Source organism: Dromaius novaehollandiae, chromosome 7 (assembly GCF_036370855.1).
Source record: "Dromaius novaehollandiae isolate bDroNov1 chromosome 7, bDroNov1.hap1, whole genome shotgun sequence".
Lineage (NCBI taxonomy): Eukaryota > Metazoa > Chordata > Aves > Casuariiformes > Dromaiidae > Dromaius > Dromaius novaehollandiae.
In genome coordinates, this window is record NC_088104.1 from 7,429,600 (window position 1) to 7,449,307 (window position 19,708).

At 42.3% G+C, this 19,708-nt stretch overlaps 1 protein-coding gene across 2 annotated transcripts in view; it reads right to left on the reverse strand.

The window, feature by feature from the left end:
* Nucleotides 1-7: 7 nt before the first annotated feature.
* The window catches only part of THSD7B (thrombospondin type 1 domain containing 7B), a 329,723-nt gene continuing 310,022 nt past the window's right edge, over nucleotides 8-19,708 (reverse strand). For both annotated transcript variants that reach the window (XM_026123469.2, XM_026123470.2), the window contains exons 22-29: nucleotides 16,619-16,764; nucleotides 10,644-10,803; nucleotides 9,946-10,119; nucleotides 9,755-9,850; nucleotides 8,649-8,731; nucleotides 6,837-7,029; nucleotides 3,018-3,105; nucleotides 8-1,169 (exon numbers count right to left, since the gene is read on the reverse strand). In XM_026123469.2, coding sequence (XP_025979254.2) covers nucleotides 1,088-1,169; nucleotides 3,018-3,105; nucleotides 6,837-7,029; nucleotides 8,649-8,731; nucleotides 9,755-9,850; nucleotides 9,946-10,119; nucleotides 10,644-10,803; nucleotides 16,619-16,764 — 1,022 coding nt within the window. In that variant the 3' untranslated portion in view covers nucleotides 8-1,087. The remainder of the gene's footprint in view (nucleotides 1,170-3,017; nucleotides 3,106-6,836; nucleotides 7,030-8,648; nucleotides 8,732-9,754; nucleotides 9,851-9,945; nucleotides 10,120-10,643; nucleotides 10,804-16,618; nucleotides 16,765-19,708) is intronic.

Below are 19,708 nucleotides of genomic sequence, written 5' to 3' on the forward strand. Positions count from 1 at the left end.
AGCAACATTCTCACTCTCCTTAGCATTTTATTTGCTTATAAATACAAGCCAATACCACAAGATGGCACTTTCTTACTTGCAACACATACTATTATAAACATTTATCCTCTTCAAATGTTCCCAGATGTTTATAATATGTCACTTTTCAGTGGTTTTGAAACATTTAAAAAAGCAAGACCTTCTACAAACAGTATTTGTGTTAGATGTGTATTAAATGAGGTCAGGTAATTAAATTTGAAAAAAGAATTTATAAATATTTCAGATAAGAAAATTTAAATACAAAAGCAGACTTTGTATTAATTAAACTGAATAACAATTTAAACTGGCCATAATGTATCTACATGGTTTAATTTAATTTAAAATACTTTTTAAACAATCAAGTCCTCTAGCCATTCATCAAAACACCTATCTACTCAACTCTTTAAAAAATATTTTCGGTTAAGAAACCACCTATGCTTTTTCGTAACAATCCTTATTCTGTCCTATAGGTGGAAATGAAGCAAAATCATATTCCAGACTAGAAAACAGGATAAGAAGCAATAAACTTGAAAAAAAAAACAGATAATTTCAGACACTTCAACTCATTCTTCTCTGCGTTTCTCAGAATGCATGATCCAGTTTTACAGTCTTTTGAACGAAATGTAAACACTAGAAAACTCATTGTTGAAATATGTGGAGAATAAAGAGCCCTGCACTAATATAGTGCATAATGATGCTTTGTCAAACTTGTCATTTACAGTAAATGTCACATTTTCCTCAGGATTGTCATGCCTTTTTTTAATATTTTTCTTAGTAATGTCTTTTGATGTCTGTAGATTCTCTTAATTTTTTTATTCCCATTGCTCAACAGGAAGAGATGTGTTCTCCGGTCTCTTCAGAAAAGTTTCACAGGATCCAAGTCCTTGACTCTTTATTTTATTTTATTTTTTTTAATAAAGAGGTGGCAAAGGTCTAAGCTTGCAATCTTTCTGTTCTGCCCAGTATATCACACATCAGCAGATTCCTCAAAAAACTGAGAAGTCTGAGACTTACAAAAAAGAAAGCAGTTAAGGCAGTAGATGTCTACATTTGGACTTCTTTTTTCCTGTTACATGTCAACGTCGCCATCGTAGGCTAAGGTGAGAGGCTTCTGTTGCGGAGGAGGGCTTTGATGTTGTTTTGGTTTTTTGCTGCAGGGAAAATAAAAGCATTTCAGGAAATAAAAAAAAATGCAAACTGTAATAGTGTATGAAGCATAAAAACATCAAAAAGCCCCAACTCTCCATGGTGGCTATTTCATTTTGCAGTTACGTGACACCGCTGTACAGTGGCTCCTCGAGAGCAAAGCGGCACGGAGCTACGCCTATGCTGTTAAGTGTGCAGGATGGGCGCGCCGCCTGCCTAGAAGGGACACGTCAGCCTACAGCCAGCTGTGCTCTTACTCTGCAAGATGAAATAAAACAGAAATCTCCAGTGCTGCCATCTCAGATGACAAAACAAGGAACATCTCACAGAAAAATGGAGACAGCATCTGTCTGCAACGGGGATATGCTCATTTTTATCTTGGTCTGAAGCAGCAATAACTATTGTTCCTGAGACACATACTTACTCACTAGTCTTCAAGTGATGGAGAACTGTGTAATGTTATTTTAAAATATCCTCTCTATGCTCCACTTGGATGTCATAGAGGAATGGTACTTACGTCTCATAAAATATGGAAACTCCCAACTAGCACCCAAACTCTGTTATTTAAGCTTTTAATTGAAGAGAGAGAATGAATGAGAAAGAAAATGAGAGAATGAGAGGGGGAGAGAGAGAGAGAATAAAGCGATTTTGGATGATGTAGGGTAATGTCACCATCAAGTAAACGGTTGCGAACCCTCCAGTTCTTGGCTCAGCTTTGCTAGAGGTTTAAACAGTTTAGGCTGTTATAATTTCTGGAACTCATGCCAGCTCCATGGGCTTCAGGGACAGCTGTGGACCCTGCAGGACACACGGATGCTGACGCTTTGTATCTCCTCAGATACGTCTTCTTAAATATTTAAACCAGAAAGTGCGATGTCAACTCCATCAAACCACAGCCCTACCCCTCCCTCGCAGTGACTGCTGCTCTGGAGGAAGGCAAACATCTCCCCCGCCGTACAACACACAGGCAGAGATCTACGCGGGTTTAGACCGGGGTCCAGCACACCCAGCATCCTATTGCTAATTATGGCTAGAAATAAAAGCTTTGGAAACAGGGCATGTTTCCTCCCGATGGCCTCGCTGCAAAAAACTACCTGGGGATTTCCTGAGCGGAGCCTAGAGCCAGGAAACCGCACCTAACCCCAGGGCCCCATCGCCTGGGACCTGCTAGGCCACGGGGAAATCCAGCTCTCCTGCTGGCATCCGCAGTACCTGAGAGCGGCGAGCTCACAAGGTGACAGTGCGCTGTGTGAAAAATAAAATCTTTTCTTTATTATAAATGATAATTTCATCAGACGCCTCCTACTTCTTATGCTGTGGGAAATAAAATTTCCCCAGCTGCATTTTCTACTCCATCCACGATTTCATAGATCTCCACTGTATTCCCTTGTCTAGCATCATTTTCCAACTGAATGACCTTATTCTACTTAGTCCTTCCTTGAATGGAAGCTAGCTTCTAGATCCAGTCAGCCTTCTTGTCTTTATTTTTTTTCAGTTTAACTTATCTTTTTTGAAGTGGGTACAATAAAAAGCCCTTCTAATCCTAGTAGAAGTCTGAATAAACGTAAGTGCCTTTTGAGAACCAAAAAATAATTCTTCCCCTAAACAGACACATATGTAGCCTACATAGCCACTGGAGTTCTTCAAGATCATATCAGGTGGCATTTACAATTTTGAGAGTTTTAAATTATTCTGAGGTAGGGGCCAAATAATGGTAGTTAAATTAGCCAAGTTCAATTCTTCCTTAAGACCTCGAAGATTAAATCTCTGCAACAGAGGCTTTGACTGTGCTGTATCTTGGATTATTTAGATGAAAGCAAACAAACAAAGGACAAAATATATGCAGAACTTACCACATAAGGTAGGATGTAAAAATCATGAAAATGATGATGAGGAACCCACCAGCTGATACTCCATATACCCAGATCTTCAGTCTACCATCTGTTGGAAGATGAGGAAAAAGGATAGAGGGAGAGAAGGAAAGAGTAAGAAGCTTTATGTTAAAATACACAAATTCTTCAGAGGGTAAATAAAGAAAAAACAAACAAGCAAAACTGATATTACTGTTGATGGGAAACACAGCAAGGACTGCCTGGGAATAATCCATAGAGAGTATGCTTTTGATGGAGAACATTTTCCTGCAATCTTCTTCAAGACAGAATTTTAACTTTGGTAAAGATTTTAGACTTGCCTCGTGAGAAACTCAGATGAACCCTTCGGGTCACTGCTCCAAACCAGCATTATTCCCCTCTGGCAGAGCTCCCGCAGCTCATTCCTGAGTCGCGGAGCGGAGGAAGCGCGACCCGGCCAGGTTGCTGGTCCCGGAGAAGAGCAGGGCGCGCGGCAACCGCAGCGCATCCGCTCGCGGGTCGCAAAGGCCGCTCCGGCAAACACGCTTCAGCGGGGAGCCGACCCCGATGGCAATGCCATACCCTGCCTACGTCCAGCCCAAAGAAAGGCAGGCTGGGACGGGATGGGATTGTTCTCTGCAAGCACCTGGGGGTCACCAGGGGTAAATACCAGAGCGAGCAAGCTACTTACAGCTGAAAAAGTGCTTGGACAAGTACAAATGGGAATAAATGCAGCTTAGAATAAAAACAAGAATATGTTTTGTAAAACTAAGAGGGATAAAGTTGTGCAACAGCTTTCTAGTTGGACTGCGGGAGCAGGAAACATAACGAGTTTTAAGGGGGAGTGAGACAGGGCTCTTGGCAAGGCTGCAGGCAGGGCCAGGGGACCGGACCCTGCGACCCCTGCCAGAGCCCCTCCGTGCACGTGGCTCAGCTTGAGCGTGTTGGCACTTTCCTTCTGAAAGAAAGTTCTGAAATGTGTTGTGTTGACAATTCTTGAATTAAAAGCTTTGCATTAATAATAATCATTAAAAAAAAAATCAGCATTTCTGCTTCTTGCCCAGATCTGGATTGTAAATAGAAAGTATGATTTCTTTTTTCCATGCAGTGTTATCCATATCAAAGTCATTAATACCTACTGGGGGCAGAAATACGAACCTGCTCCATGGCCGCGGAAATGATTCGGACAGGAGCCGTAGCAGACTCACTCACGCACGCGTGGAGCTGCCGCACGGGACAGTCATGGAGCCTACTTCACATTTTACGTTTGAATGGTGTTCTTTTTCAAAGGGAAACATATTTAACCAGCTCCCATCCCCACTGTTTTCCCCGACTCTGTGGAAAGGCTGAGTATCTCTCGCAGAGTTTCTCCTCTCCCCAAAACACTGGCAGCCCATCTCCCAAGTGAGCAGGGCTCAGCGTGTCACGTCTGGGTTTTGTGCTCAAGTCTGGGTATGAATTTTGTGGCCCTCTCCCCTGGAGACATTCGCAGTCCTGCAAAGGGGATTTCACAGCAAGAGGAAGGCATCCCTCCGTGTCCACTACGGAGGCAGGGACGCTCTCCGTCCCCAATATAAAGGCATTTGGACGTGCAGTCTACATTTTAGCAATAGTATTTAAATTGCCTCTCAACTTGAGAAAGTTTTTGTACCTGAACTCTGGCCTCTCAGAGTGTGGTACAGAAAGCAAAAACACACCCTGATTCGCAATCAGTTCTGTGCACTCCTGCAGAACATTTAAAAGAACAGAAACATCAGCCTCATTACGCTGGTATAAAATTTGCGTTCCAAACCGTAACCAGGAAGGGAAATCAAATTAAATGGACAAAGGTGTATATTCATTCCCTGATAGATACCAGGCCTTAGAAGTACCCAGACATCACGGGCTATCATACTGAAGGGTGTTATCACGCCATTCATTCAGGAAGGTTCACCACAGACTCGCCATCGAGAACATAACTGGGAGCAGTGGTTCCTTGGCTTAGCTGGCAGTAATAACTGCAGCTCCACAAATTAGTAAGCTGGAGCTTTGTTTTAGGGGAGCAGTTACGTATTTTGTCACGAAGCTAGACAAAGAAGGGGAAGGATCTGAAGCGTACTAGCCTTGAGCTGCGGTTTGAAGGACACATGCAGGAACAGACTGAGGAGATACCTACAGGGCTCCATGGGGCTGCCTAGCAGACACGTGCCTTTTTTAATGCTTTGGCACGTATTGTTTCTGTAACATTTCTGCCCCAAAATCAAATCATATTGTGCTTTGTAAAAACTCCTTGGTCCCTCTTTCTCTGTCCCTGCCCCTGAGGGAGAACCAGCTCCACGAAGCTGCGCTGAGGCCAAGCTTTCAGGGCTGCAGCCTTGAATGCTGATTTCAAGAGAGGGATGTAGCATCCACCTGCTCCTCTCTCCCTTTTGCTAACCCTGCAACGGTATCAGCTGAAGACGGGACACCTAAGTAAGACAGTCTACAGACACTGACAAAAAGGCAATTAACCCAAACCTGTGACCTGAGCTGCTGGTGAACTGCATAGGCTTTTGGATGATGAGTTTGATCTAAACCCCGCCAACTTCAAAAGGCTTTGGACCAAGCTCTGTTAGCTCTGAGACTGTCAATGCAAAGGGTAACTACTGTATGCAAATCAAATATGTAAATGTAACATTCAAAGCGTGATCACATATATTAGGCAGAATTATGGCCCCTTGAATACCATAGCAGAATTTTTCATTACATGTTTTCTAAAATCCCATGTTCATTACAAACTAATAGGAAACAACCGCAATGTCACACCACAGAGAACTGAGGATTTTAGAACATGGGAAGAATTAATGCATTTTGACATGCCTGACAGTTTTGTCTCTCATTTTAAAGTTTCATTCCTATTTTGGAAATTTATTTTGAATTAATGTTGCAAAAACAGTTTTAAAATGAGAAACTCGCAAAAAATAACAAAACTGTATGTGTGTGAAAAGTGGGGAAGAAAAATACAGTGAAAGCAAGAAGATTAAATGGGGATGTTTGCTTCTGTAGACTTCTATTCCCCAAGTTTTATTCAACCTCAATCACTTAGTTGGGCTAATGTTCATGATTACTTGGTTATGTTACTTGAGTAAAAAGTAATGCTCAAATCAATATTAAATACTATAGCAATGGCTCCAGTGCTGTATGCCAGTCTAGGCACATTCAGTATGCCAGTTCAAACTGGGAAGCATTTTATGACACCAGAGTAAAAAATCAGTTTAAGACTCACTACTTGGGTATAGCAGCTTCCTTGTTTTGGGGAAGGGGGGGCGGGAACGTCTTTTTTTTTTTTTTTTTTTTTTTTTTTAATGACTTAACATAAAATGTCTTTACTTAAAACTTAAAACTTTAGCCTCTTCAACTCTCTATACATTTTCTACCCTGTTTTTTTATATGCTTTTGAAACATGGCAAGAAGAAAAACAACCTCTTCTTTTATCAAATCTTAGCGTGTACTTCTGCTCTGAATCTTCTGAAGTGCTAGTGATCAATGTCTTTTCTGATCCAAACACAACGTTTGTAGAAACATCATCAGATAACAAGACTAAGCATCCCCCCGAATCACATATGAGTATACTTTTGCAAAATATTATTGCTTCATTTTGTATCTGCTATCTCTCAGCATAAGAGATTATGATTATTCTATATAGTCACAAAGGAAAGAAAGATGACACGCAAGTTAGCAATTGTGAGACTGCTCTGCAGCTCCCAGACACAATCTCTGATGTTATGATCTACAAAGCAAGTATCTTTCTTCTACAGAAATGTTGTAAAGAAAATTTATTCTATTCATATTTAAGTTTTTCACCTGGATTAAAAGGTTGAATAGACCATCCTTTGAAAATGTCATGAATTTTTGAGTTGACAGGTTTATTTTTTCCAGCAACGGTCTTAACATCAGCTTTCTTATCTTCTAAACCTGGTACCTTCATGCAGTAATCCAGGAGACCATTTGATCTCATTATTTCTGTATATCCTCGCTCACATCCGCAGACGCCTCTCTAGGTGATAAAAGGGAATTCGATATTAAACTAAATAGAATCTTCTTGCAGAACAGTGCAAATTGTAGGTAAACTATGGAGAAACTGCAAGCTACTTTCTGCATATGTAACCAGCAAGTTAACCACTAAACCAAACAAGCCAAGAACTGGTCCCGGCAAATCCATTTCAGACCAAAAAGACAGAAGGTATATACGGTATTAGTTGAGAGAGAGTCAGTAATTATAGAGAAGACCAACATGGAGCCATTTTCATGCATTTTCATCCTAACAGGCTTAATCACAGGCATCTGTGGCTTCATCCACAACTCCTCTTGTCAATAAAAGTTTTACCACTAACAATGCTGGGCACTAGGTAAGATTAAAAAAGAAACAGTCTGACCCCAGATCCAAACCCTCTATTCCAAAGTATTTCAGTATTTCTTGAAATGAAGCACTGTCTTTATGACCAAACATCCATTGCCCTGTATCAGTCTAGGCAGCTTTTTCTACAGGTTTCTTAGAAGTCTGTGGCTCACTAAATAGATACTCGATTTTCTGGATGTCTACTTTAATACAGCTTTCTTAGGTCGTCCTTCTTTGCTAATTATCTTATAATTACAACATCTGTCTGAGGGTCTGATATCCTTTATTATTATCCAAAAAAGTGATTGATTTACATTATCTGTGATCAGAAGTTAATTCTTGACCTCAGCATTTTGCCATGACCTCCTCGATTTGTTGGTAGATGATTCTGAGCTTTTGAGAGGCTTTGGGCAGAAAATGGAATCTCAAGAGGTTTCACAGATAATAAATGCCAGTTTACTCATCACTTTTATGCCCCTGCAGGCTCTCAGCACTCTCATAGCAACCCTCGCGGCCATACTGAATTACCCACGAGCTCATTTCCGATGTGTACTTCCTCCCATGAGATATCCAGCTGATGCCGAGAGCCGTGAAGGCTATTTTCAGAAGCAAGCAACTACTCCCCAACGGCAACCTGGCTAGTCAAAACGGTCTGGGTTTTATACTCTGTAACAGGAATGACACGGAGACTAACAATAAGCCGTTTTGGGAAGCTTTTGCGCTGGAGTGCAGTACTACAGGAGGTGCTATTTTTGAACCTCTGCGCCTAGCGTCTGCTCGGTGGCAAAGCAGAGACAATGGCTTAAGGCTTCGGCAGGTTTTGCAGATGCTCAACATTTCAGCAAAAGAGGTCCCTTCCAGGTTTTGCTTGAGGAGGTAGCATGGGGATGGTGGGATCACGCTAGCACGGCTTCCTCACAGACACAGGGGCTCTCTGTGTCCATGGAGGAGAGGGAAGGGAAGTACACTTGTATCTCCTCTCACACCAGTTCTCAGCAGTCCTCATTTGCTGCGTGACAGAACAATAGAATTTAATGAAAATTAAACTAAGAGGTTCCAAAACCGCTCTACAAAAACAAAACTATAACACCATCTCTTGTTACTGCAGTTTTGGGAAGGTTTCCTTTCAGACTGAAATTCCTGCAGCTTCCTCGAGGTGGTATCATGTGCACACTGAACTATTTTCTAAGGTCCTAAAATGCACTTGAGATACAGAAGATAACTGAATAGATTTTGCACTGTTAATTCCTCAAACATACTCTGCAGCCACTACTTACCTGTGTGCAATAGGAGAATGGTTTCCTGCATGCTGGACTGCAGTGCTGAATTTCAGCCGGTTTGGTCTGATGAGAACACCCTCCTGTGAAAAAAATCACTGAGCACTTTAAAGGGTATGTTTTACAATGTTTTTGACTTGGATCACTATAGCGTAACTATTACTTGTTTGCTTATTTTATATGGTTAAATACTAGTCTACTGAGCTCATCAGCATAATAGCTGTAGGCATCACATTAATTAATTTGCCTTAACAAGACAGGGAATTATCATCATATCCATCTTACTAATGGAGAATGAGGATATCCAGAATTAAGGAATTTGCCACAAGCCACACAGGAAGTTGGGGACAGAATCAGGAATTAGATGCAGATCACCTTCATCCCCATTAATGTCTCACCTACATCAGAAGACATAATCCACATTAACACCTTAGCCCACCCTCACTTGGGAAAGTCCGTGCTTCTATAGGCATAAAAAATGTTAATGTGTTCTTAAATACTTGGCAACCCTTCCACATAAGAATGTGTGTATTATTGTAACAAGTCATTATAAATAGAACTAGGATGTACAAGTCCTGTTGCCTTTGCCAAGAAGTCGTGGAGCTTCAAAGTGCTGACCATGAATTTCACTTTTCATCATGTACAGGAGGACTTTGCAGGTCACAAGAACAGCAGGAATCTCACAGTTTGAGCTCTGAGTGATTTGAGATTCCTGTGCATGGAAGGGAAGAAGAGTTAAAGAATCTGGGCTCTCCACCATGCATGTGATTTTCTTTTCCTTTCTCTACAGCTACAAAAAGGTTGCACTATCAGCTGTACAAGCCAGGCAGGCCTTTTAGTATGTGCGGACCCGTTTCTCCCTGTGACCCAGCAAACAACAGGGGTAACTCACCCAATTACTCTCATCTAATGACATGTGTGATGCTGACCTGATAACAAGGTTGGTGAATTCCTACCTGTCTTTCCTACATACAAATCTGAATCGATATTCTGAAAGAACGCAGAAAGGCACTCCAACTGTCCTTCGAGCAGCTGATTCAGAGGAATAAATAAAAGAAGATGAAGACTTTTTAACCACAATTGGGTGTGGCAGTTTTTGGCTATACCTGTGACGTTTATCCCATCTGAGCGCTGACACCACACTGTACGTTCATATTCTCGCCAAAGGCTGGTTTTCCACAGATAGCTGTAACACTTCCCTCCTACAATGTAAACATCCGTACCAGTTAGTCTTCGCATTGCAACCAAATCAAAACAAACGCTCAAATGGGAGAGAGCAGACCTGTGGCAACGCTACCTGAGCAAGGCCGCGTTTCCACGACTTGTCCAGGACAGCTCTCTTGGTTCTCAAAAGCCTGAACTATAAACGCCCTTGAACGAGACTGGCGACCTGTTGTCTCAAAGCTCCTGCCACCAATGCACGTGAGCTCACATGAGCTCCACTCCGACCACTCTGTCAGGTGGCAATCACCTACAGATTGAACGAATAAACCACGGGTTATCAAAAGGAATCAGCCATAAAGGATAAGGACAGTCTAAGTATACATCAGCTGTAATAGCAAAACAGTTTATCATCCAGTGATAGGCATTATTCAGATTTTCTGCTTCAAATGGTATCTTATCTTCCCCCCAAAAAAGACAGACAAAAAAAAAAAAAAAAAAAGAATCAGACTGAGCATTAGCTGATCTGCCGAATTACATGTTCCTAGCAGTAGCTCTGACAGTACTCAGGGCTGGGAACACTCCCTAAGCCAAGACTGCAGCACAAGTCCCTGCATCATCTGACCACAGCCATACGTCAGAAGTTGAGCACGGGCTATGAGCTTGAACAGCAGAGGCCTGAGCATAACTCTGACTTTTGTAAATTAACATAAAACAAAAACCAAACAACAGCTGTCCTACCAGTATGAGCTACAACTGCTGAACCATAGAAGCACCTCTACCTCAAAAAACTATCTCAGACAGGAATCTACTGCGACTTCCCAAAGACTTTACCTGGGCAAGGCACAGAACAGGGTAACTGCAGCACACTCTCTTTTGATGGTAGCTCACCACATAGAGCATTTTCCACTGGTTTGGAGGTAGCAGAAACAGAAGCATCATGCACTACGCATGTGAGGTTGCGGATTTGGAAGCCATCTCCGCACTGTCCACCCTATAAAATGATAGAAAGGAACAGAGATACGTGCTGCTGACATAGGCCCATCGCAGAAGAAACATGGCTGATTCCTTCAAAGGCATAAATCTGGTCCCTGGACTGAACAGTCCTCCAGGTATGCCAGGTCATGGGAGGACAGATGGAGATCTCCGGGCAGGTCTCTCCTGAAGCCAAGACCCAGGGGCACCACCAGGTTCCTGTCCCCATGCCGCCAGAGCCACATGGGGAAGTACACCATAACCAAAGTGGGAGAACAGCACACAAATGCCTTCTTCTCTCCACGTGGGAGATCCAGGAAGAAGCGAGTAGCTGAGGAGATGAGGGAGAGCTCTGGAAAGAGCTTTCTGTGCAGTGGTGCTGCTCCACGTGGTCCTGGCTAGCAGCTTTGCCTCCAGGAGCTGATGGGACACTATGCATGGATGGGAACTACTGTACTCAGCACTAACACAGTTCAGAGTGGAACTGGGTCACAGCTCTGGAGCAGTGTAGGAACAGTTTTCTTTACCAGTAGCAAAAGAAAACTTAATACTGAAATGAATTAGCTGGAACAATTCAAACATGCAGGACTTGAAGCCTGCCCCTAGCACATGGCATGGATGAAAAGGATACGTGAAGAGCACTGCTTCAGGCCAGTTGGCCCTTTCCCATATGGCAAAGCTTGGAACCTGCTGGGAGATGGGGTGGGTACCAAAAATGATGAATATCCTGGAGGAGATCACTATCTTGGGGGTTCACCCTTCGTGCCTTTGATTAGAGCTAATAAATTTACTGATTCTTAAGATGTGTCCAGCTAACTGAAAACAAAAATTCTTGGCTACTCTAAAGAAGCCAAGGGCAGAGCCTGGCCACAAAGAATGGACATTTCCATTCACCTCCTTTGGTGATACAGCCCAATATGAGTGTCTGAACAGTGTAAATCTGCAACAGCAAAAATTCTTCAGCGCTTTTAATTTGACTGCAAGGATTGTCATCTACTAGGATGTTTGTGTAATTTCTTAATTGTGCAGACAGTTATTGATTCTGAAGCGGACAGATATCACTGATTCATTGCACATACTCCACTGAATTGTCTTCCAACGTTAGCCACGGTCTGTTAGCGCTGAATTAACTTTGAACAACCAGTAGAAGGCTCCATCTGAGCCACTCTTCAGCCCAGTCCTGAAACACTTAGCAATATACCAAAATACTGGCTAAAAACGGCTTCCTTTACTGGAAAACCAGTCCTCGATCATCAGTTTAGCCAAACGACACTGAGGATGCTGTAAGAACTGAAGCACCAAGGTCATCTTTAAAGGCTGGAATTGTTTCATCCACTTCTGACAAACAGAGCTGCAATGATGTTTGAGGTACACACCTTAAATCTGTGTAACGCTTTATGCATGTGCATCCTAAGCCTTGTGGAAACGGCACTTTACAAAATCCAGTAAATAAAACTCAAGAAGAAAGGTGAAACATTGCCTTTATATAACTGAGGGAAGTGCTACTTGGATCGCTTGGCAGTAGATTTTTTTAAAATAATGGACTTCATCTGCAGAACTGAATGGCTCCCTACCAGGCACATTTATTCACCAGTATGTTTGATAGCAAGAATCTCAAAAATGGCTCTCCTATATACATGTGGCACCTTTTTCATTTTCTGCATTCCTCCTTTTGCTGACACATAATGAAATGAAAATAGGAGCCTAACTAGTTGGATTTAAAGCAGTTGCTAATCAAAAGTGTCTTAGAGAAGTATTAGTGCAGATTTACTATATGCAGCTAGTTTTTCAAGTTTTCAACACTGTGTTTCACTTTAGTCAGTATGTAACTTACTGTTCTAAATTACTGTTTCACTGCCGAAACCTCTATTGCGGTCTCAGATTAATGGTGTGTGAATAACTCATGCAGCTGTCAATTGGGTTAGAGTTCTTAGAAATTGCTGGTGGAAACAGAATACGATGTGGAGGAAATTCTCCGGGGAAATGGGCACTAATCAAACCGTAGTGTATTTCCAGCTCAAAGAAATGGCTCATGGAATGACTGAAGATTACTAGAAAGAACAAAAAAAGTTTTTAAAATGATATGTATTCTTTTATAAATAACATATATAAATATCTATAAATTTATGTAAACATATAAATAGTTACATAAATATATAAATATGAATGATAGATATTAAAAAAACTATTTTCTTTTGGTACGGTAGTCTCCACTACAAAAAGCAACACGCTTCAAGGCAACATTCTTCATTCCTCTACCATGCAATACTGGAAATACACTCATATTTTCCTATGTTTAGAATAAGAAATAAATAAAAACCAGGGCATCTCAAACAGTTTGAAGGGTAAAGGTTAGCTTTTGAATAGTGGCTTCCATTTTCTTGCTTTCACTCCAGACCAGCAATGTGTTTTTGCAATCAACAGAACCCAATGACACACTTAAAAGATGCAATGTTGCCCTGTCATTTACAGATGAATATGACACTGGCTTTTTCAGTACATCTGGCAAGGTCATAAGCAATGCAGGAGCGCTGCATTAACTTTCATATCATCTTAAAAATTATTCAGGTCCCCAAAATTATACATTTGAAGATCTAATTAATAGGTGTGGAATCAGTGGAAGTTTGCTACAGTAATGGCACAACGAGGATGCAGTGAATAGCTCCTAATCAGAGAAGAATTGCCTAGCACATTATCAAATATTCAATTCAATTCAGTAACTCTGGGGATCAAATCTGTATTGTAAATGCCCTTCCTTGGTAGATGTGGTGATCTGAGATTTGCACAGAACCAGATTTTTTCTCTCGAGTCATGAGCTCCTTGCAGGAATCCTGCAGGGCTCTGACTTCCAGCAGGCAGGGCTTCCCTCCCCTCGGCTGCACAAATTCCCACACTGACCCTTTCGAGCGTGCAGAGAGCCCGGGGTTCCCTCACAAGTTTGGGGACCTCCAGTCTCCCCGACGCAGCCTCCCCCTGTGAGCTCCCCTCATCCCACGCAACCCCCTGGAAAGCAAGGAGAAGGTTCGGCCAGCAACACTTAGGGCTTTTAACTGTTAGCTTGGAGAGAGAAGAGATACAATTAAACAAATACAAGTGTAATCTAGGATAGTGTTTTGGTAACCAGAGATGTTTTTAATTTGCTAACGTGCTGATATATGGCAGCATCTACATGAACCTGCTCTTACTTCCCCCTCTCTGATGCATTACCAGCCACATATAACACAGTAGTAACAGAACAGACAACGGTCCTAATGAGATGCTTTGCCTGGACATGCCTGTAAGAAAAGTTTTCTCTTTTCAGCTTTTACTGGGTTTCATGCAAGTTCACAGTCATTTTAGGTAAAGAGCTGATGGGCCAGTGCCAATCTCATCACATGCTGATGCTCATGTTGATGAGCACTGAATTACATAAAAATTCTTAATAAGAAAGCGTTATATGACCACATTTAAGGGACAGCTTTTAAAACACTTTAGAAAGGAAGAGTTCGTAGCCTGGGAATCATAGGTAGTTAGTGCTTGGTAATGTCTAGCTACTTGACTTATATTCCTTTAATGGAAACATTATAAACAGTGTCAGCCACTGCTAATTTTTACTGTTTTCTTCCTCCTAATCAGGGTAAAACACTTCAACTGCAGTGGAAAAATGATTCACATAATGCATCCCTTTAAGATTAGCTATATTGCCCCTTTCCAAAGTTCTGCATCCCCTTGAACGCAGCACAGACGCAGCACCCTCCGCTGGAGGTGTGCCCCTGATGTGTGTAATTTCATGGACAGCAGCACACTGATTTACATACTGCAAAAATCAGCAATACAAAACACTTAGCAAGCTCTCTTCCTAAACACACAAACATCTCTAATTATTCACATGAAGTCAACTTACGGTTCTTCTGCGATTAAGAAATACATTCTCAGTTATCTCATAATACAAGGAAGAAATATTTTAGCCTTATAATTAGGTGTCCTGTTTATATTACTACAGAAGGACATTTTCATAATATGTATTTTGGTTCTACCATAGTATGCATTTACCTTATTTAACAAATTATCCTTGAAAACAGGACTTCTGAGAGCTTTCTTTAGAAAGTAGGCTTAAGCTTCTTTTCCAGAAAAGCACAGGGATAAATTATCCTATATTTATGAACCGCATTTAATTCCTAAGCACCTCATTAAAGAGAGCTGGACATGAAAAAAATGGCTCCTCTCCAAAAAACAAAGTAAAGGGTAGAGAAACTACAACACAGTAATTTAAGAGGAGAAGCAAGCTGTGCTGTATTGCACTGAGAGTGCAGGATGAGATCTGGGTTAGAGCAGGTTATGATTACTTGCTTTGAGCTGAAATTTAGCTGGCTTCTGGATGTACACGTTTTTATTCTGCAAGATGCATTATCCAGCTGGAATATACTAGGGTGTTAAAAGAATTAATATGGAAGCTGAATTATCAGCTATGTTATTTCCTACAGTTGAAGGTCTGCTCCCTAATGTTGAGCAGAATTGCTTGCCTTAGGTGGACAAAATGCCAGTTGAGGATGTTATATCTAAATAAATAATGTGTGCACTACATACACAGATCATATTCACATCCTCAGTTGCAATGAGCTGTCATTCAGTATAGGAACAGAGAAAGAAAGGTGGCCCTAATTGCTTCTCTGATCTTGGACTGTCCAAAGATAGTAACAGTCCAGATTTCATTTATAAACACCTGGGAAAAATTCTAGGCATCTGTGAGGCCACCGGCAGTACTCTGCACAGCTCTAAGATGCTCTCCTGCATCTGCTCTGCCTCTGCCAAGAAAGTGAGCAGGCACTCAAGAAGCCACACCATGCTAGAGGGCAGGCCACAGAAGGCAAGGGGTGCATCTCTACGTACACTATTGGCCTTAATTTCCTGTACTCTGCAACGTGGAGAAGCAGCCACAGACCCCCGCAGAGGTCTCGGGCCCTGCGATCAGAGAGGGGATCCTTCCACCCAGCCGCACTTCCCTCACCCGCAGCTCTGCAAAGCCGCCTTCATGCAGACTGAGTGCATTTCATTCTGCCTGGGAAAACTTCAGCGTAAGAGATTCATGTCCACTTAATCTGGCTTACTAACTAAGACGTTTGAATATATGAAACATGATCTAATAGATAAGGAGAGGAGAAAAAGTGTAGGGGGAAAAAAAGAAAATCAATTTAAGCTTGCTGCAACTCAAGGGTAGTGAGAAAATGAAGACTCCAGTGCTGACAAAGCAGAGGTGCAGAGTGTATGTGCAGCACATGGCAATTTATTCCAGCCATTTTTAGATCATTAAAAAGATAGCCACACTTAGGAGAAAGTAGAAATCAGCATTTCATGCCATAACTTACACTATTGTACTTAACACCTTGTAGGGAGAGACCTGCTACAGAGCACTTCAAAAAAAAAAAAATAAATAAATAAAAAGAAAGAAAGAAGGAAAGAGAAAAAACACACTAAACGCTCCTGAAAACTAGCCTATCTATTTTCGTGTTAGAGTTATTTTATATAATTAAATTATAGGTCACCATGGCTATGCTCACTCAAGCACATTTACTCTGTAAATCTCCTTTAATACCTCTATAACCTCACGGTACTGGAACTCATATTGTTATAAATAGTTTTTGATGGCTGGAAGATTATGCGAGCGGGTTTACCGTTCTTGAACTTTCCCTGTTTTACCATGGATCTTACCAACGCTTTCAACGACAACAAAAACCCACCTCAAACCTCCCGAACAGTGGCCTAAATCAATTCTGTCGTATTACCGCGATTTTTATCGCTAACATCAACTTGCAGCACCGCTGGGAGCAGTTAGGGAGCGTGAGAGGAAGCCTTACCTCCAGCCGGCACGGAGACCACTCTCCCAGAGCCCAGTGGTAGCACGGCTTGACGGGACAGTGCCTGTACTGGGAGAGCTGGGCAGGGCACGGCCTTCCTCCGCCCTGCGCCTGTAGCACGACGGAGCGTGAACGGACCGCCTGGCCTGCGCCGAGAAAGACACCACAAGATGAGCAAGGTGACGCCTTTTTTCTTTTTTTCTTCTTCCTCTCCTTTCCCCTACGCATCTCTGCAGCTTTCCCCGTTGGTGCTCTCCTCCCTCCCAGTCCTCTGTGGCTCCATCTCCTCCGTAAGCTTCTTTCCCCCCTATTTTTTAAACTCCCTCTCTCTCTTTGGCCCTAAACTCCCCTCCTCTGGACCGTCATCCTCTCTTCCGTGCCCAGGAGGACAAGGAGACGAGGCTGGGGCTTCGTTAAGGCCCCAGGCCCATAGAAAGACCCGTCTGTGCAGACCCCAGTAGGCACTGGCATCACGGCCACCCCGCGAAACGCCCCATCCGTGCCAGCAGATTCACGGACAGAACTGAGCCATCATTTTTCAATGGGGAACCTTATTTGTGGTACAGCGTGACCATAGCTGCGGTGTGCTCCCTGCTGAACAGGCGGGGTGGGCCTTTTATTTATTTATTTTTTGTAATACTGGCAGCTGTGGAGAGATTTTATGGACACAAGCTTGTCATTTTATGTCTGTGAATTAGCAACAGTTTATGAAAATGCAGTTAAAAGTAGTTTAGCTTTTCTTTAATTAACACCATATATAAGTTCCATCTTTTTTATAGAGACTTGCTGCATTGCTGACAAACCGATAGTGCTGCTATGACACCCCGTGCAGGGAGTTTATCAATAGAAATAAAGGCAGATTTTGTGATGAGTAGTTACAGGGGCTTATCGTTATTACTAGTTCATTTTTCCACCAATAAAGAGCTGTTGAGAAAGTAATTATTCAGGAAAACTATTAGGATAATATGGATGCAATTACTAAATCTTCCATTCTGTGGTTCAGTCACGGATGTTTTGTATGTTTTCCAAATATACTACTTGTTTATGCAATACACTTAAATACTTGACTAAATCTTGATTATTAAATATGACAAGAAAATAACAGCATCATTTCCAACATTATACATTCAATATGTTTCCACAGATTTTTAACAAATGAAATTTTCTTTTTATGACCAATTATGTGCATCTAATTTGAAAATTGCAAGTACTCTAATGGCTATTACCATCCATAACCACTTCTACAATTTCCATTAAAATCCTATTTATTATTGGTGAAAACTTCTTCAGCTACTGAATGGAAAAAGCAATTATGTTACTACTTCTGAAATAATAAAGCTGAATACATTCATTAAAGTTACAGCAATTCCATTTTCTTCTCCTTTGCTGCCCATTTAAGCCCAGGAATGTTTTCTCTCAAAATGTTTCAATTAGATCCTGACTACAATTAAGGAGAAGAGCGGAAAAAGGCCTTATGCAGCGGGACGCGCAAGGTTGTGCTAGGGATAAGGTTTCTGCCTCGCCTCGCAATCGGCAGGGATGTGAGAGGCAGTCCGAGGAAGGTCTCGGTCACCGAGCAGGCACAGGCAACGAGATGGACGCAAGCCCTAAGTGCCAGCTCCCGGCAAAGGGCAGAGCCGACGTACGGCCGCGCGCGGTTAGCTGCGGTCTTGAGCGGAGGCGAGTCGGTCCCAACGCTGGCAGCAAACCCTCCGGGATGCACGGAGACCCTCCTTATGGCTACTCACATAGGCGCTTTTTAATCAACTGCACTATAGCCGTGTTTAAGGCACATTTCGAATACTGCCATTACCGATGTCTACAGAAAGAGACTCCAAGAAAAATTTTGGCATGTAAAAATTACAGGCAGACTCACCTGAAAAAGCTACTGATAGCTACCCTAGCAAGGCCTCTTACCTTTACAAGGCTGTTCTCTCGCTCTGACCCATTGAATTCCATTTTTAAACCCATTTAAACCCATTTGGAGACTAGTTTCCCTTCCGACTGCAATCCCCCGGACCTGGGGAGTTTGTAATAGAAGCGATGAGAAGAGCTCCTGCCCACACGACGGTGCACACGGTCACGGACTCGGACACGTTATGGGGCGGAGAAGATCCCCCCGGCTGCAAGCAAAGGAAAGGCAGCAGCTCCCGCGGCTCGCGGGCAGGGAAAGCTCCTCTCCCCGCCGGGCTGCTCAGCACCGCGGCATCCCGCAGGAAGCGGGCACGCTGCCGGCCTCCGCGACGGGAAACGGGTGTTAGGGTTAGGGAGCCAGCAGGGCCGGCGAGAGCCCCGAGATTTCAAACCTTGAAGCATTCATCAAACTACTTACATTAAAGAAATAGCTTCCTCTTATTCACCCTGCTTAACATCTTTCTAGCAAAAAGTAAATGAAAAGATCATTCAATGGAAAAACACTATTTTCCTTTTAAGAGGAATTCAACAACTGTTCTGTTTTCGTTTATGCTTTATTTTCCAACGGTTGGTTATCCAAACCATTTAAACTCACTGCATTCACGACGGCAAGCTGGTGTTTGACTCGTTTTTGCTACCACCTTTCCTGCTATGCTGCGAATAAAACATTAAAGCCGGAGGAACGCTGTAAGAGGTTTCACTGAAAAGGCCATTTTCCTTGGGCACAACCGCTGCAGCGCATCTCTGACGGCTCCAGATTTTTTTCCTCACACCTTAAACATTATCTTGGTGCGCAGTTGTGCCTCGAGCAGCAGAAAAACTCCACTTGTCTTTACTGTACAAATATCTTAATTACTAATATCGATGGAGAGTAGAATTCCACTACAGCTGAAATTTCAATTTGCTTCCTCTACAAATTCTGGAAGAGACAAAGCAACTTCTGTTATTTCTGAAATTCCTCAATGAACTAGCCACATTTCTGCTTCATCTACTCAGCAATGTTGAATCATATGAAAATTAAGACAAAGTCCACTGAAAACTGAAAGCGTGAAGTTTTTCTTCATATCCTCTAATTTGCCAGTACTTTTGAAAGAGAAAAAGACACTGGACTTGTTAATGCTGCCAATGGTCACTAAAAAGCTCTTTGGGATCAGTGGCTAAAATTTCATCTCAGAA